The sequence below is a fragment of the Dipodomys merriami genome, unplaced genomic scaffold (genome assembly GCF_024711535.1).
Source record: "Dipodomys merriami isolate MVZ:Mamm:240054 unplaced genomic scaffold, mDipMer1.0.p SCAF_4, whole genome shotgun sequence".
NCBI lineage: Eukaryota > Metazoa > Chordata > Mammalia > Rodentia > Heteromyidae > Dipodomys > Dipodomys merriami.
Window position 1 is genome coordinate 30836043 of NW_027205603.1, and position 21407 is coordinate 30857449.

A 21407-nucleotide genomic window follows, 5' to 3' on the forward strand; every position below is an offset into this window, starting at 1 on the left:
GAAATCTAATAACAACAGAGCTGGAAGGGATGTGGCCAAAAGGGAACCCTACTGTATTGGTGGGAGCATAAACTTGTTCAACCACTTTGGAAAGCAGTATGGAGGTTCCTCAAAAGACTCCACATAGAGCCCCCCTATGACCCAGCAATCCCACTTTTGGGCATTTACCCAAATGTTCACAAACAAGACCACACTAAAGCTACCAGCACAGCTATGCTTATTGCAGCATTATTTACCATAGCTAAGATATGGAACCAACCCAGATGCCCCTCAGTAGATGAATGGATCAAGAAAATGTGGTATATATACACAATGGAATTCTATGCCTCCATCAGAAAGAATGACCTTGCCCCATTTGTTAGGAAATGGAAAGACTTGGAAAAAATTATATTAAGTGAAGTAAGTCAGATCCAAAGAAACATAGGTTCCCATGGTTTCCCTTATTTGCAATATCTAGTATATGTCTGAGTCAAGCAGAAAAGGTCAGATAAGTTGATTTTAGGGAAATGAACCCTAAGATATGTATTCAAATGTTTTTTCTTTCATATGATTGTTTCTAACACATTTATAAGATTATTTCTTTGTTGCTTTGTATGTCCCTCCCCCACAGTATAACCCCTGCTTTCACTGTATTTGATGCTGGTATAATTTGTGGAGGGGAAGGGAAAAACAAATCGTTTAAATAGGGATACAGGTGGACCCATTGCAACAATGAGATGTACAAGTCGTTATGTCGAAAACGAACTTTACAACTTTGGGGGGGGATAGTTGCATGGGGGGGCAGAGGGAGGATGGGATGGGAAGGGGAAACAAAGGAGGAGCCTACAATGCTTGATGAGAAATGTACTCATTATCTTGCTCATGTAATTGTAACCCCTCTGTACAGTATTTTCACAATAAAAAATAGAAGAAAAAAAAGAAAGCAAAAAAAAAAAAAAGACTTCACATAGACCTTCCTTATGACCCAGCAATCCCACTTTTGGACATTTACCCAAATGATCACAAATAAGGCTATACTAAAGCTACCAGCACAACTGTGTTTATCACAGCATTATTTACCATAGCTAAGATATGGAACCAATCCAGATGCCCTCAGTAGATGAGTGGATCAAAAAATGTGGTATATTTATACAATGGAATTCCATGCCTCCATCAGAAAGAATGACATTGCCCCATTTGTTAGGAAATGGAAAGACTTGGAAAAAATTATACTGAGTCAAGTAAGCCAGGCCCAAAGAAACATAGGTCCTATGGTTTCCTCTATTCACAATAACTAGTATAAGTCTAGGACAAGCAGAAAAAGTCAAAAGCTATGTATATATGACCATATAAGATGATGTTAAGTAAAATGAACCCCAAGATAGGGACACAGGGTTTTTTTTCTTTCTTGCTATTTTTTTTAAACATATTTAAAATGTACTATGTGATTTTTTTTTGCTTCTCTTCTATGTTCTTCCCCTATGGTATAACCCCTATTTTCACTGTATTAGATGTCAGTGCCCTGCATCTTGTATATACATTTTTCTAATTTAGGGAGGGGAAGGGAAATAACAAAATGCTGAAATAAGGATACAGGTTGAACCATTGTAACAATGAGATGTACAAGACACCACGTTGAAATCAAACATTACAACTTTGGGGGGGGGAGTTGGGGAGGTGGGAGGGAAGAGATGGTAGGGGAAAAGCAAAGGAGGAGGTAACAATGCTCAATAGGAAATGTACTCATGACCTTACTCATGTAACTGTAACCCCTCTGTATTTTTACAATAAAAAACATAAAAAATATAAGAAAAAAGAGAAAGTAGTAACTAGTGTACACTGTCACCTGGAAGTAAGGTTGGTCCTTATTTTTTGGGGGAAAGGGTGTAGGTGGGAGGGTGGAGGGCAGAACTGGAGCTTGGACCCAGGGCTTTATGCAAATGCTCTACCACTTTATTACGCAATTCTCCATCCTTAGTGAATTGTCAGCTACAGTTTCATGTTTGTACCCAGGCTCACCTTTGGCAGTGATCCTTCTGTCTTCCACCTGAGTTGCTGGGATTATAGGCAAGTGCCAGCAGGTATGGCAGACTGGCAGACTGACAATTTTGAAAGCTTAAGCAATTATTTTTTTTGTCTGTTATGGGGCTTGGACTCAGGGCTGGGCACTATCTCTGGACCCTTTTTGCTCAAGGCTAGTACTCTATCATTGGAGCCACAGCACCATTTCTGGTTTTCTGGTGGTTAATTGGAGATAAGAATCTCACAGACTTTGCTGTCTGGGCTGGCTTTGAACAATGATCTTCAGATCTTAACCTCCTGAGTTGCTAGGATTGCAGGTGTGAACTACCAACATCTGGCTTCAGCAATTCTGTATATACTGCAGTGCTTTAAATGTCAGGAGGAATTCCAAATAGTCTATCATCTAGTATTTTTATTTGATTAGCACTTTTGAGGCTTGAGCTACTGATGTTTCTCCTCAGTTTCAGGTGGAAGTGTATTTGGTTTCATTCGCCCTTTGAAAGAAGCCATGATAGTCTCCCCACCAAGGTACTTAACCATGGCAACTGTCATTTTCGGAGCCATTATTCTAGAGAAAAACAGAAAAAAGTTATGATCCTCTGAGCAGTCAAAGTGATGGCTTCTTAGAGGTGGAGTGCAACTTCCACACTGGTGATCTGCACTGTGTGTTACTTAAGGCAAAGTATCACAGAGAGTGCTACTGTGTTGCAGCGGAGGGCAACATGGTGCTCAAACCTAATGCCTATTATCTTGGTCGTTAACAGTCTAATTGACCTCTGATTTACTCCATATATTTTAATGTATAGACTAAGAACAGTAGTGAAAACTAGTAAGAAAACCAGACCAATTAAGATTATATATATATATATATATATATATATATATGATTATATATAGGTTAGTAATAAGGAAGCAATTCCAACCCGTAGTTTTAAATGTGGTCTTGACTATTTCAATGTGCACCTGATGTTTGGAATCATTTTACATCAGTTCCTGAGGTAGAGGCTATGGTTGCTGATCATTTCTGCTTACTTCAGCCCTGTTTTCTTCAATCCAACTTGGCAAACATGTTTTCCATGCTTGTTATCTGTTAAGTCCTATTCTAGGCAGCAACAGGGAGCAGGAGACATTCAGAAAAATCCATTCTGCCCCCAGGAAGCAAGCAAACTGGCTAGTTACCTGTGTCCTGAGTGATAAGAAAAGCAGGAACAGGTGTGATGGGTTCATGCAGTGAGGGCCTTTGTCCTACCTGAGAAATCAGGCCAGCTACAGCTGGATGGAATTCTGGGTAGTTGTACATAGTAAAGAAAGCACAGTGTTTGCCAATAATATAATGCCAATTGTTCTGGAACTTTTAAAATATCTACATGATGTCACAGGTGGAAAATTCCACACCTAATCTCAGGTGATAAGTCACAACCAAAATGCAGGTGGGACTGAACAGAACAGAGTATATGATATTGCTTCCAGTGTAGGCATGTGAGGTGTATGGGAAACAAATGAATTTCATATGTAAACATTATGTAATACCATGTTGTCATTATGTAAATGATATGCAAAATAATACCAAGTCTGAAGAAACCTGAAATCCAGAACACTTCTGGCCCTAAGCATTTTGGGTAAGGGAAGGCATAATATGCTAATGTTCAAAGTATCAGCTCTGTAAGCAGGTTTGAAACTTTATTCCAGCATATTTTAGCTGTTTATCCATGCAAAAATTCTTTTTTAGATATTGGTTTTTCTTAATGTAATATAATTCACGTGAGGCTTTTAGTGCAGTAGCTGGGACACAGTAGGTACTCCATAAATTTAAATGTGAACCTTGGCAGAATCGATCCTCTAGTGCCCTAGATCTCATTGCATGGGGTTTTAGGAAGTTAAATAAAATGTTGAATTTTTTTCAGTCATGGGGCTTGAACTCAGAGCCTGGGTGCTGCCCCTGAACTCTTTTGCTTAAGGCTAGTCTTCTACCACTTTGAGGCACAGCTCCACTTCCAGTTTTCTGGTGATTAATTGGGAAGAAGAGTTTCATCTCATAGCTTTCCCTATCTGGACTGGCTTCAGATACTGATCCTCAGATCTCAGCTTCCTGAGTAGCTAGGATTACAGGTATAAACCACCAGCACCTAGCCTGAAATACTGAATTTTTTACTACGTTTAGTATTTTTTTTCCAGAAACACTTAGACCTTTAGGTTTTTTTGGTTTTAAAACAAAATTGTATTAATAAAATTATGTAATCTCTTAAAATCCAAAAGAGCCTTGTGTGGTGGATCATGCCTGTAATCACAGCACTTGGGAGGCTAATGCAGAGAATCATGAGTTTGAAGCCTGCCTATGCCCATAGTGAGGTTGATGTCAGCACAAGTGATTGATCACACAGCACAATCCTCCAAATCAAAACAATACACCTTCCCCCCTTAAGCAAGACTAAAGTAAAACCCACACAAAGTCAATAAAACAAGAAATAGTGCCTAAACAACAACATATAACCCCAAACCTTCCAAACTATTTGTGCTATTTGTTTTGTTTCTGTGTTGGATTAGCAAGGCCTTTCTCTGCAAGGTCTAAATAGTTGCTAAAGTTTGCCAAGTTTTTAAGTAAACAGCACAGCTATTAATATGCCAATAAATTGTGCTTGTACTATTAAAGTTCTCCTTCCTATCCTTTTAAAAAAAGCAGCAAATTACTTTCTGGATCAAAGAATAGCAGTGACTGGACAATTTGTTCACAACTAACCTAAAGGATATTAGTCATAATTAACTTACTGTTTAAGATACAATATGAAACTTGCAGATTTGGGTAAAGTGCAGTATACTTTTTCCTGTAAAATAGCATCAATAATCTTTTGGGCTACATACTTAGGTTCCAGTATAGGTAACAGGAGAGGATACCTGGAATGACAAAAATTACATTATAAAAGTGTCATCATGAGCATTGATTGTCATACATAGGTATTTAATTGTAATATGCAGCTGTAAATTGAACCAAAATTAGTAGTTCTGTGTTTTACATTCCCCTTGTGATTTTTTTTTCTGGTTTTAATATCAAGGTAGTAATTGTATTCAACAAGAAAGTTGGGAAGTATTCAGTCATCTTGTTTTGGGAATTTTTCAAAAAATTGATATTTAATCCCTTTTCAGATGTTGGATAGAATTTCTTAGGAAGCTGTAGGGATGAGGAGATTTTGTGTGTGATTTTTTTTGGTCGGTCGTGGGGCTTGAACTCTGGGCGTGGGCACTGTCCTTCAGCTCTTCAGCTCAAGGCTAGTGCTCTACCACTTGAGCCACAGCACCACTTTTGTTTTTTTCTGCTTATGTGGTGCTGAGGAATCAAACTCAGGGCCTCATGCATGCCAGGCAAGCACCCTACCACTGAGCCATCTTCTCAGCCCTGTGTGTGAAGTTTTTAGGTTACTGATTGAATATTTCACTTCTATCCATGATTTCCTTTGTAAGTAGTTAAACTCAGGTCTATGTCACTAGGAATTTTTCCATTTGATCAAAGTCAAGTTTATTGGCAAATGAGCATTCATATTTCTTATGGTTAGTTTTTTTTGCAGAACAGTATTAATGTCCTTTTATTCTTTTTTAAATATATTTTTAATTGTAAAGATACTGTGCAAAGGGGTTACAGCTACATGAGTAAGGTAATGAGTACATTTCCTATCGAGCATTGTTACCCCCTCCTTTGTTTTTCCCCTATCATCCCTTCCCTCTCTACCTCTCCAACTTCTCTCTCCCTTCATACTCCTCCAAAGCTGTAAAGTTCATTTTCAACATAGTGTTTTGTACATCTCATTGTTATAATGGGTCAACCTGTATCCTTATTTCAGCATTTTATTTCCCTTCCCCTCCTCAAATTAGAAAAATGTATACACAAGTTGCAGGACACTGGAATCAAATACAGTGGCAACAGGGATTATGCCATGGGGGAAGAACATACAAAAGAAACAAAAAAAGCACATAGTATATTATAATTACATTAAAAATAACAGCAACAAAGATAAAACTTCTTGTGTCCCTATCTTGGTGTTCATTTTGCTTAGCATCATCTTCTATGGTCATATGCACATAGCTGTCCTTTTATTCTTGATTTTACTAGTTTGAGTGTTTTCTTTTTCTTTTCTTGTTTGTCATTCTACCTGAAGCTTCATTAATTTTGTCAGTCTTTTCAAAGAACTAGCTTTTAGATTTATTGATTTTTTCTCTAGTTTTCCATTCTGTATTTATTTATGGTATAATCTATGTTATTTGTTCCTTGTCATATCATATCTAGGCTTTAAGCCTCCCCTGTGCCCTACCCTCACCCCTAGCCCTTCCTGCCCAGGTTGCTAACTGGTGGCACTATTTTTTTCCCCAATAGTCTGTTTTCTGGTCTGATATGAGTAAACTCAGTGGCCAGGGCAAGGAATGAGAGATGCCTGTCTCTGAGACTGACTTTGACTGCCACCTGTATTATGAGGGTGACAACTCTTCTCTGACTACCTCATCCACATTCACACTTTTATTTTTTTTATTTGTTGAGGCATAAAATGAATATTTATCTTTAAAAAATACAACTTTCAACACTACTGGCATGTCATTTACAAAGTACAGTCATTAAATATTCTCCACTGGTCTTGCTCACTCAGTGCATTCTCTTATTTTCAATTGAGTTCAAGGAAGAGCATGTTTGTATTATTGTAAGTACCACCATTATCACCACAAAAATAAATAAAGAATAGACCACCTCTGCTTATACGTAGCAGCTCAAATCCCTTTCTTTTCTTTTCTTTTCCTTTCCTTTCCTTTCTTTTCCTTTCCTTCTTTTGCTTCCCTTTCCTCTACCCCTTCCCCTTTTTCTTTCTTTCTCCTTCCCTTTCCTTTCATCTTTCTGAATGGTCCACATATACTCCAGTACTGCTATCTGCTCATGGACACCACAGAACGAGAGTTGTCCCCAGGAGTCAGCAACTGCAGTTAGACCTGACTTAGTTACAGGAGGTACACACCCACGGCCTACTATTTATTCCTTTGTTCACTACTACTTATATCAACTCTTATGCATTTAGCATAAACACAGTATTTACAGTAGTCCAGTTTTCAGTTCAACAACACTGAAAACAGGAAAAGGGAGCAATAGACAGTAAGAAGGCCAGAGGTAGTGGTGGGGGATATTAAAATAAATCCCTAGTTTACCTAAAAACAGAAACAAGGCAAGGATACCCACTGTCTTCACTCTTCTTCAATATAGTTCTGGAATCCTTAGCCCAAACAATAAGGCAAGAAAAAGACATTATAGGGATCCGCATTGGGAAAGAAGAAATTAAACTATCTCTTTTTGCAGATGACATGATATTATACCTCAATGATCCCAAAAACTCTACCCCCAAACTCTTAGTACTTATAAATCACTTTGGCAAAATAGCAGGATACAAAATTAACCCACAAAAATCAGTTACCTTTCTGTACACCAACAATGTACAAGCAGAAAGAGAAATCAAGGAAACAACCCCATTCACAATAACCTCAAAAAAAATCTAGGAATTAACCTAACCAAAGATATAAAGGAACTATTTAATGAACTATAAAAGCCTAAAGAAAGAAATCATAGAGGATGCCAGGAAATGGAAAGACCTTCCATATTCTTGGATAAGCAGAATTAATATAGTGAAAATGGCCATACTGCCGAAAATTGATATAAAAATTCAGTGCAATTCCCATTAAAATCCCAATGATGTACTTTACTGAAATAGAGGAAAACAATCTAAAAATTCATATGAAACAACAAAAGACCTAGAATAGCCAAAATAAATTCTAGGCAAAAAAGACAACACGGGAGGGATCTTGATGCTGGACTTCAAACTCTACTATAGAGCTATTATAACAAAGACAGCTTGGTACTGGCACAAAAACAGACCCAAAGACCATTTGAATAGGTTAGAAGATCCAGAAATAAAATAATATAGTCAGCTGATATTTGACAAAGGAGCTGAAGACATACAGTGGAAGAAGCACAGCCTCTTCAACTACTGGTTGAAAATTGGGCAGCCACATGCAGAAAACGAAAAGTGGACCCCAGCTTGTCACCATGCACTAACATCAACTCAGAATGGATTAAAAACCTTAACATCAAACCTGAAACTCTGAAACTACTGCAGGACAGAGTAGGAGAGACACTTGAACTTATAGACACAGGCAGGAACTTCTTGTCACAACAAATTGGAGAGAGACTCAACAAATGGTACTACCTTAAAATAAAAAGTTTCTGCACAGATAAAGACATAGCAACCAAACTAGAAAGACAGCCAACTAATTGGGAAAAAATATTCACAAGCAATATAACAGATAAAGGCCTAATATCTACTATATACAGGGAACTCAAGAAATTAATCCCTCCAAACCTAACAAACCAATTACTAAATGGGCAAGGGAACTAAAGAGAGACTTCTCAGAAGAGATAAAAAATGGCAAAGAAACACATGAGGAAATGTTCATCCTCCCTGGCTGTAAAGGAAATGCAAATGAAAACAACCCTGAGATACCACCTTACCCCGGTCAGAATGGCCCACATCCTAAATTCAGCCAAAGACAAATGCTGGAGGGGATGTGGAGAAAGAGGAACCCTATTGCACTCCTGGTGGGAATGTACACAAATACAACTACTTTGGAAAGCAGTCTGGAAGTACCTCAGAAAGCTAAATATAGACCCCCCCATGACCCAGCCATACCACTCCTAGGCATCTACCATGAGCAACAGGAACACAAGGACACATGCACCTCCATGTTCATTGCAGCAATGTTCACAATAGCCATGATATGGAAACAACCCAGATGCCCCACTACAGATGAATGGATCCAAAAATTGTGGTACCTATATACAATGGAGTATTATGCAGCCATTAGAAAGGACGAAATAATAACATTTGCAGGGAAATGGATGGAACTAGAAAAAATCATTCTGAGTGAGGTAAGCCTAGAGCAAAGAGACAAATGGTACATGGTCTCTCTGATATGTGGATGTTAAATCCAAAATGCAAGGAAGTATGACAAAATAAACAGGACTGGAGAAACAAAGGACCTCCACTCATCTTTTCGTATCATTACTAAATGACCTCATGTTGTGGACCACATATATGGTGTATATATATATATATATATGTACATATATTTATATATGGTGTATATATATATATATATACACACACACACACACAGAAATACACACACACATGCGCACATCTGAGGGAAGCAAGGAGGAGGACACAGAATCAGAGGGACACAGGGGAAAACATACAACAGAGGGGCCCGTGAGCTGCACTGGACATTGATGAAAATGAACTAAGCAACTCAAAGGCAGCAATGAGAGGGAGGGAATGAGAGGGATAGAGGGAACAGCTGACACTAAGCAAAAGGAAAGAAATGTACAATATCACCTGATATGGTAGAAATAGTTGTATTGTCAAAGCTCATAGACTTCACAAACTTTGTAGACCACAATAATGACAATTTGCCTCGTGAAGGTTAGAATGTGTTTGTGACTTTAACTAAGTATCACTATCTCACAATACTGTGAAATTTGTGAAATTTATGTAATCACTTAATCTCAATAAAAAGTTATAAAAAAGAAAAATAGATTCAATTTTTACCCAAAATAAAATAAATCCCTTCTGCTAATATGTATGTGCATGTGTGCACATGTACACATGAGCACATTTTAGTTCACAGAAAACTAAGCATGCCAACCTTTAAAAGCAGACTATTTACAAGTGATTCTGAGTAGCATGGACATATGCTAGTCATACTGGTTACTAGCTTTCTGTGAATATATCTAGATTTATTTTTTTAAAATTCTGAACTTTGGAACATTTGTCAACTTTTGGTTCACAATAGTTTTACAAAAAGCCACACATCATGCTTTGTCATTTCAAAGGCAAATTGGTCAAGTACCTTCTAGAGGACACTGATGAGTGTTTCATTTATTGGTCTATCGGGGACTGGAAAGACAATGACAGTTACACAGAGTATCTAGCACTCCAATCATCTCTTTCACTAGTAGCAACATTAATGTGAAGAGAGGTTTGGAAACAAGTCACAAAGGAATCAATTGACCCTTTTAGTACAGATATGAACCTAGGTGCAGGATGTTAGGAACTAGTGCTGCCATCTAGCTGTCATCACCATGTTGGATAGGTTTTCAGAGTTCAGAGGCTGGGCCGCTGTTGGTATTAACTTCCTAACTTATAATTCATCTTTTAACTTAGGAAGCTTGGGGAGCCAGGACCAGATATGTGACTGCTGAGTTAGCTTCAGATTTTATATCTACAATCTGTTCTGGGAAAAAGAATTGAGCTATTTACCAGTGGCCCCTCTCCAGATCTCCCCTGCCCAGTGGGAATTGGATGAGAGGCAGCATTCTATGGATCATGGTACTTACTCAGTATAGGCCTTCTTCTACATGTAGCTACTGAATATGGGATCTTCCAGTGCTTACCTACTATCAAGCTTCAGAGTGGGTCTTCCACCTGTGAAAGCTGAAGGAAGTGGAACACCAACTGTTCATTGAAACAGCTGTCCCACAAGGCATGGGTACAATACTGAGTTCAAATGCCATGGCCTCCCAGTATGCTTACTGAGTTCCCAAAGGTTTTGTTGGATAAGGGTTCTTGATTTTAGCATACTCATTGATAAATCTCCAGAGGTTTTTGTTTTGTTTTTTGTTTTTGTTTTTGTCTGTCATGGGGCCTGAACTCTGGGCCTGGGCACTGTCCCTCAGCTCTTCAGCTCAAAGCTACCGCTCTACCACCTGAGCCATAGTGCCACTTCTGGCTCATTCTGCTTATGTGGTGCTGAGGAACCGAACCCAGGGCCTCATGAATACAAGGCAAGCACTCTTCCACTAAGCCACCTTCCCAGGCCCTAAATCTCCAGAGATTTTAAATGATTATAAATTTTTACCTGGGTCAGCATCTAGACAACCCAGATAATCTCTTTGGTAGAAAAATTTCCCCTCTATATGCCCTCAAAATATTTTTGGACATTTGTTTTATTTCAAAGCTTCAGTGGACTCTAAAGCCTCATAGTCTTTTGCCAGCTTTCTTGTTGGTTGTCACTCTTTCCTACAGATGTGGTTGATACATGTCTTGGTTCATGTCAGGTCATTTTCTAACCATTGAAATAATCACACCAATCTTCCTATTAAATATATACTTTTTGATATTCTCTTCTTTTTCATTTTTTATTATCTTTAAGTAGTTGTACAAAGAAGTTCCCATTCTACTAAAGATATATTCTAGTTTTTGTAAAAACACTCATACTTCATTTATACTTTATTTTAAACTTTTCTAGAAAAACTTAACACACATAAAGTATCACTTTGTAATACTTCCCTTTTGTAGATTAGTGTTAAAATATTTTATCTTTGGTGATATTGTGCTGCTTTTCAGTAAAGAAAAGATCAGCTTTCTGGGTGCTGGTGGTTCATGTCTGTAATTCTAGCTATGCAAGAGGCTGAGATCTGAAGATTGCAGTTCAAAGCCAGCCCTGGCAGAAAACTCCCCGTTAGACTTTTATCTCCAATCAACCACTCAAAAACTAGAAGTGGAACTGTGGCTCAAAGTGGTAGAGTGCCTTGAAGTGGTAGGTAGCCTTGAAGTAAGAAGCTCAGGGACAGTGCCCAGGCCCTGAGGTCAAACTCCACAAGAAAAAAAAATGATCAGCTCCACAATGCTAAGTATTTGAAAAAGTTTTCTTTGTCTAGATTAGCATTTCAGGTATATTTTTAGCACAAAACTTCATAATTATATTATTTTAAAACTAAATACATTTGTTAACTTCATTTGCATTGAAAAAAAATTTGGTTCTTTTGAGTTAGGTTGTACAATGTAACTCCAGCTGGCCTGGAATTTTCAATCACATCCAAGGTTGGCCTTGAACTAAAGATCCTCTGGCCTCAGTGGGGATTATGGGCATGTGCCCCAACACCTGTCTCATATATAATTTGTTTTTATTTGTTTTATTTGTTCTTACTGTTCATATTTCAAGCCTCCAAAATTACCAGATGACAATTGGAATTTATTGGAAAAGTATTAGAAGCAAAGATTACAGAAAGAATTTACTTACTTGGATACACAGCCATCAAACATTCCAGTGTTGATAAGAAAAGGACAAATAATGGTGGTTTTAATGTTAGTTTTCTTGATCAGATCTAATTCAAAGAAGAGAGACTCAGCAAAACCAAAGGCTGCAAATTTAGTTGCACAATAATCTGAAACAAAGTAGAGAGCAATAATCTGAAACAAAGTAGAGAGCTTCATAAGTTAATTTTGGGGATTTTTTAAATTTATTTTTTTATTGTCAAGGTGATGTACAGAAGGGTTACAGTGGAAGTGGTGCTGTAGCTCAAGTGGTAGAGCGCTCGCCTTGAGCTGAAGAGCTGAGGGACAGCGCCCAGGCCCAGAGTTCAAGCCCCACGACCGACAAAAAAAAAACACAAAAAAAAAAACCAGAAGGGTTACAGTTACACAAGTAAGGTAAAAAGTATACTTCTCATCAAACTTGTTACTCTAGCCCTCATTTTTCTTCCACTTTCCCTCCCCCTCAATCCCTCCTACCAAGTTGGATAGATCATTTCCAACATATTGTCTCGTGTATATTGCTGTTGTATTGGTTCCCCCTTTGTCCTTTGTCTCACCATTTTATTGTTCCCCTTCCCTTCCCTAATTCATATATATATATATATACAATACCCAGAGTACCCAAATCAAATACAGTGACAATAGGAGATAAACCATAGGGGGAAGAACACACCAAAGAAACAACACATAGTACATTAAACAACAACAACAAACCTCTTGTGTTCATGTCTTAGAGTTCATTTCACTTATATGGTCATATGTATGTAGCTATTGAGCTATTCTGCTCATCTGATAAGATTATCTTAGACTTATGCTAGTTATTGCAAATAAAGGAAACCATGGGACCTATGTTTCTTTGGGTCTGGCTTACTTCACTTAATATGATTTTTTTTCCAAGACTTTCCATTTCCTAACAAATGGGGCAGTGTCATTCTTTCTGATGGAGGCATAGAATTCCATTGTGTGTGTGTGTGTGTGTGTGTGTGTGTGTGTGTGTGTGTGTGTGTGTGTGTGTGTGTGTGTGTGTGTGTGTGTGTGTGTGTGTGTATCACATTTCCTTGATCCATTCATCTACTGAGGGGCATCTGTGTTGGTTCCAAATCTTAACTATGGTGAATAATCATGCAATAAACATAGCTGTACTGGTAGCTTTAGTATGGACTTGTTTGTGGTCATTTGGGTAAGGTAAATGCCCAGAAGTGGGATTGCTGGGTCATAGGGGAGCTCTCTGTGGAGTCTTTTGAGGAACCTCCATACTGCTTTCCAGAGTGGTTGAACAAGTTTACACTCCTACCAATAGTGTAGTAGGGTTCCCTTTTGGCCACATCCCTTCCAGTATCTGTTGTTATTAGATTTCTTGATTATAGACATTCTAACTGCATGAGGTAGAATCTCAATGTTGTTTTGATTTGCATTTCTTTTATGGCCAGAGAAGTTGAATATTTCTTCTTTCCTCTTCAGAGAAGACTCTCTTTAAGTCTTTAGTCCACTTATTAATCAGGCAGTTGTTTCTTTGAGGATTTGTTGTTGGAGGATTTAATTTTTTGAATTCTAAGTATATTTTAGATATGAGGCCCTTGTCTGTTGTATGGCTAGTGAAGATCTTCTTTTGGGAATTATTTTTAAAAATCTTTTCTTTTAGCAGGGCACTGGTGGCTTATGTCTGTAATCTTATCTACTCAGGAGGCTGAGATCTGAGGATCACAGTTCAAAGCCAGCCTGGGCAGAAAAGTCTGTGATACTCTTATCTCCAATAAACCACAGAAAACTGGAAGTGGTTCTGTGGCTCAAGTGGCAGAGTGCTATCCTTGAGCTGAAGAGCTGAGGGACAGAGCCCAGGCCCAGAGTTCAAGCCCACAACCAAGAAAAAAAATTTTTTAAGTCATTCATGTTGGCCAAATTCCCATGCTTATATCTCCCTTTGATATACCAAATGAGAAGGCAGAAATCTTTTCATTCCTCCTTAACACAAGAACAGGGAATCAATAGATAAATTCTTCTCTTGCTAAAAGAGGGAAATATCTTTCCTTACATTGCTATTATAGATAGGGCTATAGAAAGAGCTAAATGTTATAAATAGGGCTAAATGTATAAATAGAGCTAAATGTTCTCCTTGGTTCAGGAAGAGCTTTTCTCTATCTTTAAACAGTCCTAATTTCTGGGTACTGTCGACAGAGTAAAAGCAAAAGCACGTCGAATGAAGTACTCACCTGATAATCCATTAAGTCCAATTGTTCCTGCTAGGCTTGAAATGCAGACCAAGTGACCATGGTTAGCCTCAATCATGGCAGGGAGGAAGGCCTTGTAAGTCTAAAAGACATACTCTTTTTATATTTATGGTTGACTAAAAAAATCTTCGCATTTAATTTTTCTAATACCAAGAGCTCGTTTCTGAAATTTTTATGAAAATTTAACTGCTCTTATCTGATAGAGTTTACATAATGAGGATTTGCTCCTCACCTATCTGGGTTAATGGAATGGGATACAGTGCTCGAGATAACTGAGTTTTAGTGGAAGCTTCCCTGGCCCTGGTAATTGCATGCTCATTTGTAATCTCAGGAAAAATTTCCATTCTTTCTCCCCTAATACCAAGTTCTTTTTTCTAAACCTTGTTCATAGTTATCAAATCCTTTCAATGAGGAAGAGCTATTTACAAGACTTTAAAAAAAAAATCAAAATAGAACATTTTCCAATAAATTTTTCTGAAGGTGATCTATCTCTCTGCAACAATGTGACTTTGAATAGCAATGATTAGGGTCTAGGCATTAATGACCATGAAAACATGCAGAACACTAGATAAGTATGTACTTTTTGGCTTAACAGAAAAGATAAAGTAAAGGCAAGAATTATACCCACTAATTTCACCATTCCTTTCCAATGATTATAAAACCAAAATGTTTCATATCATCATGTTGTCAACTATGTCATTCTGATGTAAAAGTTTGACAATGATCATCATCAATTTCTAAGACATTTACAACCTAAACAATGTCAGCATTTCACCTATAGAGAGCATCCACTTGATTAAAGAATAGCATCTTTACCATCCAAATTATCTTGTCTTCATCACCCTTGCTCTATAAATGTGGAGCAAATGGCTGAATTTCTGCTTGGATGCTGACCATTTTCTTTTTTTCTTGTCAGTTATGGGGCTTGAACTCAGGGCCTGCATGCTGTCTCTGAGCTTTTTCATTCAAGGTTAGTGCTCTACCACTCTGAGCCACAGCTCCACTTCCAGCTTTTTAGTGGTTAGTTGGAGATAAGAGTTTCATGGCTTTTCTGGATCTCAACCTTTTGAATACCTAGCATTTCAGGCAAAAGCTACCAGCACCCAACTTTATTTTGGGTTCTCCTCCTCCTCCTGCTCCTCCTCCTCCTCCTGCTCCTCCTCCTCCTCCTCCTCCTCCTCCTCCTCCTCCTCCTCCTCCTCCTCCTCCTCCTCCTCCTCCTCCTCCTCCTCCTCCTCCTCCTCCTCCTCCTCCTCCTCCTCCTCCTCCTCCTCCTCCTCCTCCTCCTCCTCCTTCCTTTTCTGGGCCTGGGTATTATCCCTGAGCTTCTTTTGCTCAAGGCTAGCACTCTACCACTTGAGCCACAGCACGACTTCTGTTTATGTGGTACTGTGGAATTGAACCCAGGGCTTCATGCATGCTAGCACTCTACCACTAAGCCACATTCCCAGTCCTATTTGGAGCTATGAACTATCCAAGCTAATGCCTTCACTTAACATTCACAATGTGGACATTAGTAGGAATAAGGATGCTAGAAATGATGAAGTGGTTTTGGTTTCTCCATATTTCTTAATTAGCCTTATTTTAGGACCTCCCCTGAGGAAATTTGGCCTTTTCCTTGCTAAATGTATTAATGTAGATATTTCATTAGATATTTGTGTGGATGGATAGAAAGGCTCAGATGATTTGTCAGTGTTGTCATTGAAGTAATTGGCCAAAATCCTCATAAAATAATATCGTACACCCTAAAACACTCTGCTTTCTTTAATCTGACATTGTAAGATATTGAAGTAGCAGTAAGAAGTCTCTGGCTTTCCTCATTTGCCTGACCCCATGTTTTAAAAAGACACGAATGGACACACTTGAAATTGTATTATGGCTTGGGTTGTGCTAGGAGTGGACTCACTGGTGTGGATTTTCCAGTATGAGATGACATTTATGTGATAAGAAAATGGCTACATAAAAGCATACCTCAAGCAGGACTGAATAGAAGATAATTGATTATATAGTCATTTCTTGATATCAGAGAGGGGATTGATTCTAGGATACCTCTCCCCATACCAAAATCCAAGGATACCTAAGTCTTTGAAACAACCTGATGATTATTTGCATAGAAGCTGCATCTGTCCTCCTGTATATTTGTTTTCCATTTGTCAACCCCCACCCCCAGTCTCAGATCTCTATGTTGTCCATCTGGTCCTGACCATCAGCTGAAGAATATCCCTACCCCTAATGATCTTTGAGCTTCTGTAAACCACCACGTGCATGTGCTTCTGGTCTTTATAAAACCTGCCCTGTTGGAGGTGTTGCTGCTCTTAGTTCTGATCTTAGCCCAGGGCAAGGCAGTTACCGGCCGGCCAAATAAAAGTCATTCATCACCTTTGACTGTGCCTCTATGGATTTTCTCAACTCCAAGATCATTATGTATTTTAAATTACCTTTACATGACTATCATGTACAGTACAATGCTAATGCTCTGCCAACAGTTGTATTAGTTTGGAAATAATACAGGTACAATACAACAGTACAGGTACAATGACCTGTTTAAGTGTTATCACTTTGCAATTGATTTAATTGATTATAAAAGTAGGCCAGTGACTCTGCAAGGCCTGACAAATGTGGAGAAACTTCTGTGTGAAACAAGAAAAACAAGACTTGTCAGAGACAGAACCGCTTGTGAGAAAGGGCTCTGAGGATCTTGGGAGGATTGAATGTGCATAGAGCCAGATAGAGAACATTTCCATGGGCAAAGTCAGTTCTCTTGGTCATTATTGTTATTTTTAGTTATTGTCGGTAAACGCTGTAGGGCTGGATTACAGAATCATCGAGAGTCACTTAAATATGGTTGATGTTCTGCTATTTAATGAATATATGAGAAAGCCTTTGTATTTCTTCTTGATCTATTTCTAATTCTTTAGTAAGATATACTTATGCAAACTGAAATACAAGTATTTTTGAATGGCAAGAACAGGTCTTCTTTTGCCCAGGATATAATTAAAGAGCTTCAGAGAGCAACCACAGTACTGGTATATCACATTTAACAGAATAAATATATGATAAGCCCACTCTTGAAGAACAACGGTTATAGTTTACAGGTGGAACTAATAGCTATGAGCTATTTCCCAAGGGAACTGAATCCAACCTGTTCTGTAGCTCACTGCCCTTTCTTCTGACTCATGGTTAGTAAGAGAGGCCATTGCTTGGCAGGCCAGGCACTATAGAGGATTTGAGAGAAGAAAATTTCTCACTAGAAGTACTCCAAGCAAAACCTGTGCAGACATATTTCCTGAGTTTGCTTTACTAGCTTAGAAAAAAATACAACTTCTCCCAATACTGTTTTGTTTTGTTTTGTCTAAGAGAGACAGGAACTTGGTATCTAATGTGTTTTCTCATTGGTTGGCATTCTAACATCTGAGCCATGCCTCCAACCTCTAGTCTCCCCAATTCTAGTAGTGAATTGAGATTCTTTCCACAATTTTCAGATAGGAGTCAATTCCCTGACTCTGAGTCACTCAGAAGCATGTCTCTAAATGTGCTAACATAGACTAAGAAAGCTTGTATGTGTTTACTGATATAGTGTTTTAGTGTTAACTGTGTAAATGATTCAAAACCAACAACTGAATCAACACACATTATAAAAGTAGACCAGTGATTTCTGCAAGGCCTGACAAATGTGCAGAAACTCCTGTGTGAAGCAAGAGAAACAAAACTTGTCAGAGTGGGGATGGGAAGGTGTCTCAGTGGTAGAGCGCTTGCCTTGTATGCATGAGGCCCTGGGTTCAATTCCTCAGCACCACATAAGCAAAAAGAAAAAGCCAGAAGTGGTGCTGTGGCTCAAGTGGTAGAGCACTAGCCTTGAGCTGAAGAGCTGAGGGACAGCACCCTGGCCCAGAGTTCAGGCCCCACGACCAGACCCCCCAAAAAACAAAACAAAATAAAACAAAACTTGTCAGAGACAGAACGGCTTGTGAGAAAGGGCTCTGGGGTTTAATCAGGCCCTTGGGAGAATTAAGTGTGTACAGAGCCAGATAGAGAACATTTCCATTGTCAAAGTCAGTTCTCTTTGTTATTATTGTTATTTTCTTATTATTATTTTTAGTTATTTTGTAATTAAAAATGATCTTTAAGAAGTTGCACAAAGGGATTCTGTATCGAATGAACAGTGCTGTAGCCATTCCACACCTCAGGGGGTCACTCCTGAGACATACTACTAATTTCCCTTCTGCAAAGTATTTTTCCTTTCTCCCTTCTTCCCTTTATAATACTTTATAACACCATTTAGCAGGTGCTTGATCTTGAGAAATTCATTTAGATACTCGGGACCTTAGTTACTTTATTTGTAGCATGAGAATAAAAATAGTACTATGGCTATAAGTGCAGATAGAGAGCCCGCACCCAATAAACACTGGTTATTTTTTCTCCCACCTTCCTTTCCTTCTTGCCTATGTTGTTAGCATGTACTCAGACCACCACCATTCTAAAAATAAGCCCCCCTTTTGCAGAAATTCCTGTTTCACCCATGGCTATGTTAAACCACTTGTGTACAATTGCTGGGACATTTCAAGTTGCATTAGTGCAGGAAGATTTCTGTACTAGCCTAATAAAAGTCTTGGGAGCAAAGTGGAATGGGTAGAAAAGAGATACTTCCTTGCAAATTTGGAATAGGGAAAGACAAGGAAAAGTCAAATTCGGTGTGGCGGGGTGATACTTATCTAGAATGAGAACCCAACAATCTAATGGTAGGAAATTCACCAGTTGGTATATAGACACACTGTTTATAGAAATGCATGGGATTTTTCATACTCACAGAAAAGCAAACAAGAAAGATTTACCCAGAAATGAGAGAGGGCATTGACTGCAAAAGATTTTTCGATCATGTCATCCGGTATGTCCAGGAAGTTCTTCCCTGTTACAATGCCAGCATTGTTAATGAGTATGGTCACATTGCCAACTTCTTCTCTCACCTGGCCAGAAGTGAGGCAAACGTTCAATCAGTTGAGGTGGTGCATTTAGATACGAACTTTCCTAAATCACTTCCCTTCCCCCCACCCCGATTCTATTTGGGTTCAGACATGCAGAACATAATAAGGGGTTCTTATACTCTGGCTTGCTGTATGACCTCCAATGTTATCAGCTACCAGAAACCAAGGATAGTCTCTAAATACTAGAACTTTCTGGAATTATTCACATTAACTACAAACCAGTTTGTGCACCAAGTGTTCTTTCCTGTGGTGCCCACACGAGGTGTGGCGCATGGCCTGCTCTGTGCCTCCCTTTGTGGCCCTGCTTGCTGCACCATGCTCTCCCAGGCGACTGTGAGTAAAGCAAAGCAGGAAGGTTCTGTCCTGGCCCTGTCTCTTGATCTGCATAAGGCACACTCTTCACACGATTTGTATCTGAAATGCTCCCCTGAAGCTTTTACTCAGGGATGGTAGAGTACCTTACTACACAACCTTAGCTATTAGTCTTAGAGAATTTATCAGTATTTAGTATGAAATTAACAGGTGTCAGTGGATCAAACCTAATAGGAAACTTGGCTTAAAAATGGGCTAATTACTGGGCACCAGTGACTCATGCCTGTAATCCTAGCTATACAGGAGGCTGAGATCTGAGGATCACAAATTGAAGCCAGCCTGGGCAGGAAAGTCTGTGAGACTCTTATCCCAAATTAACCACCAAAAAGCAAAAAGCCAGAAATGGAGCTGTGGTTCAAATGGTACAGTGTTAGCCTTGAGCAAAACAGCTCGATGTCAGTGCTCAGGCCTTGAGTTCAAACCCGAGGATGGGTACACACACACACACACACACACACACACACACACACACACACACACACACACACACACACACACACACACACACACACACACACACACACAGAGTTAATTGCTTTTACCCTATGCTTCACACTCTATTTTCAGAATTTGATGATGATGTTATTGTCATGACTCTGTTTTCTTTCTTTCTTTCTTTCTTTCTTTCTTTCTTTCTTTCTTTCTTTCTTTCTTTCTTTCTTTCTTTCTTTCTTTCTTTCTTTTTCTTTCTTTCTTTCTTTCTCTCTCTTTTTCCTTCCTTCCTTCCTTCCTTCCTTCCTTCCTTCCTTCCTTCCTTCCTTCCTTCCTTCCTTCCTTCTTCCCTTTCTTCCTTTTCTCTCTCTTTGCTGATACTGGAGATTGAAGTCAGGGCCTGGGCACTATCCCTTAAGCTTTTTTGCTCAATGCTGTGTTCTACCACTTGAGCCATAGCTTCACTTCTGGATTTTTGGTGGTTACTTGGAGATAAGATTCTCATGGTCTTTCCTGCCTGGGTTGGCTTCAAACTGTAATCCTCAGATGTTAACCTCCCGAGTAACTAAAATTATAAACATTATATTATAAATATATAATATGAATAAAACATATAATATACTAATTATAAAATTATACAGATGAATCACTGGTGCCTAGCTTAGAGGACATGATTTCTGACATGCAAAATCAAGATGAAGACACACAAAGATGTTGGGGGAATCTTCTGACAGCCTATTTTTGTAAAAGTGAATAGTAGATGCAGCATTTTGGGGCATTGAACACGAGTCAGCTTACCTGAGCAGCAACTTGGTAGACCTCTTGCCTTTTGCTACAGTCACAGGTATAGGCAAAGACTTTCACATTACTCATTTCTTTGATCAGTCTACACGTCTCCTTATTGCCTTCTTCATTAATGTCCCAAAGAACTATAATGGCTCTCAAGGTGGCAAAATGGATGGCCAATTGTCTCCCAAGTCCACTTCCACCTCCTGTTATAAGGACAATCTCTCCAGCAACATCCTTTCTTTTTGGTGGAATTATCTTAAAAGTGAAAGCTTCTAAAAAGTAGTACAGACATTTTCCCCCAAAACTGATGGTGTCCACTATCACATCCATGCTGAGTAAAGAAAGCAATATTTTGTAAATCAAAGGATAGATGTAAGGTAGTAAATTCACTCCATTACAACTGCAGTCCAAATGAGTCATTTGGTAGGACAATTTATCTTTTAAATTTTAAAATAGTTATTATAAAGGTGGTATACAGTGGGGTTAAG

General features: G+C 38.7%; 1 protein-coding gene across 1 annotated transcript; it reads right to left on the minus strand.

Annotated features, from left to right (window-relative positions):
• Positions 1 to 2442: 2442 nt before the first annotated feature.
• LOC138806237 (short-chain dehydrogenase/reductase family 16C member 6-like) lies at positions 2443 to 21249 on the minus strand. Its single transcript, XM_069991778.1, has 6 exons — positions 20929 to 21249; positions 19177 to 19308; positions 14327 to 14426; positions 12103 to 12247; positions 4768 to 4893; positions 2443 to 2569 (listed from the first exon to the last, which is right to left on the minus strand). Exons 1-6 carry the CDS (start codon positions 21247 to 21249, stop codon positions 2443 to 2445), a joined length of 951 nt encoding a protein of 316 aa, XP_069847879.1.
• Between the last annotated feature and the right edge of the window lie 158 nt (positions 21250 to 21407).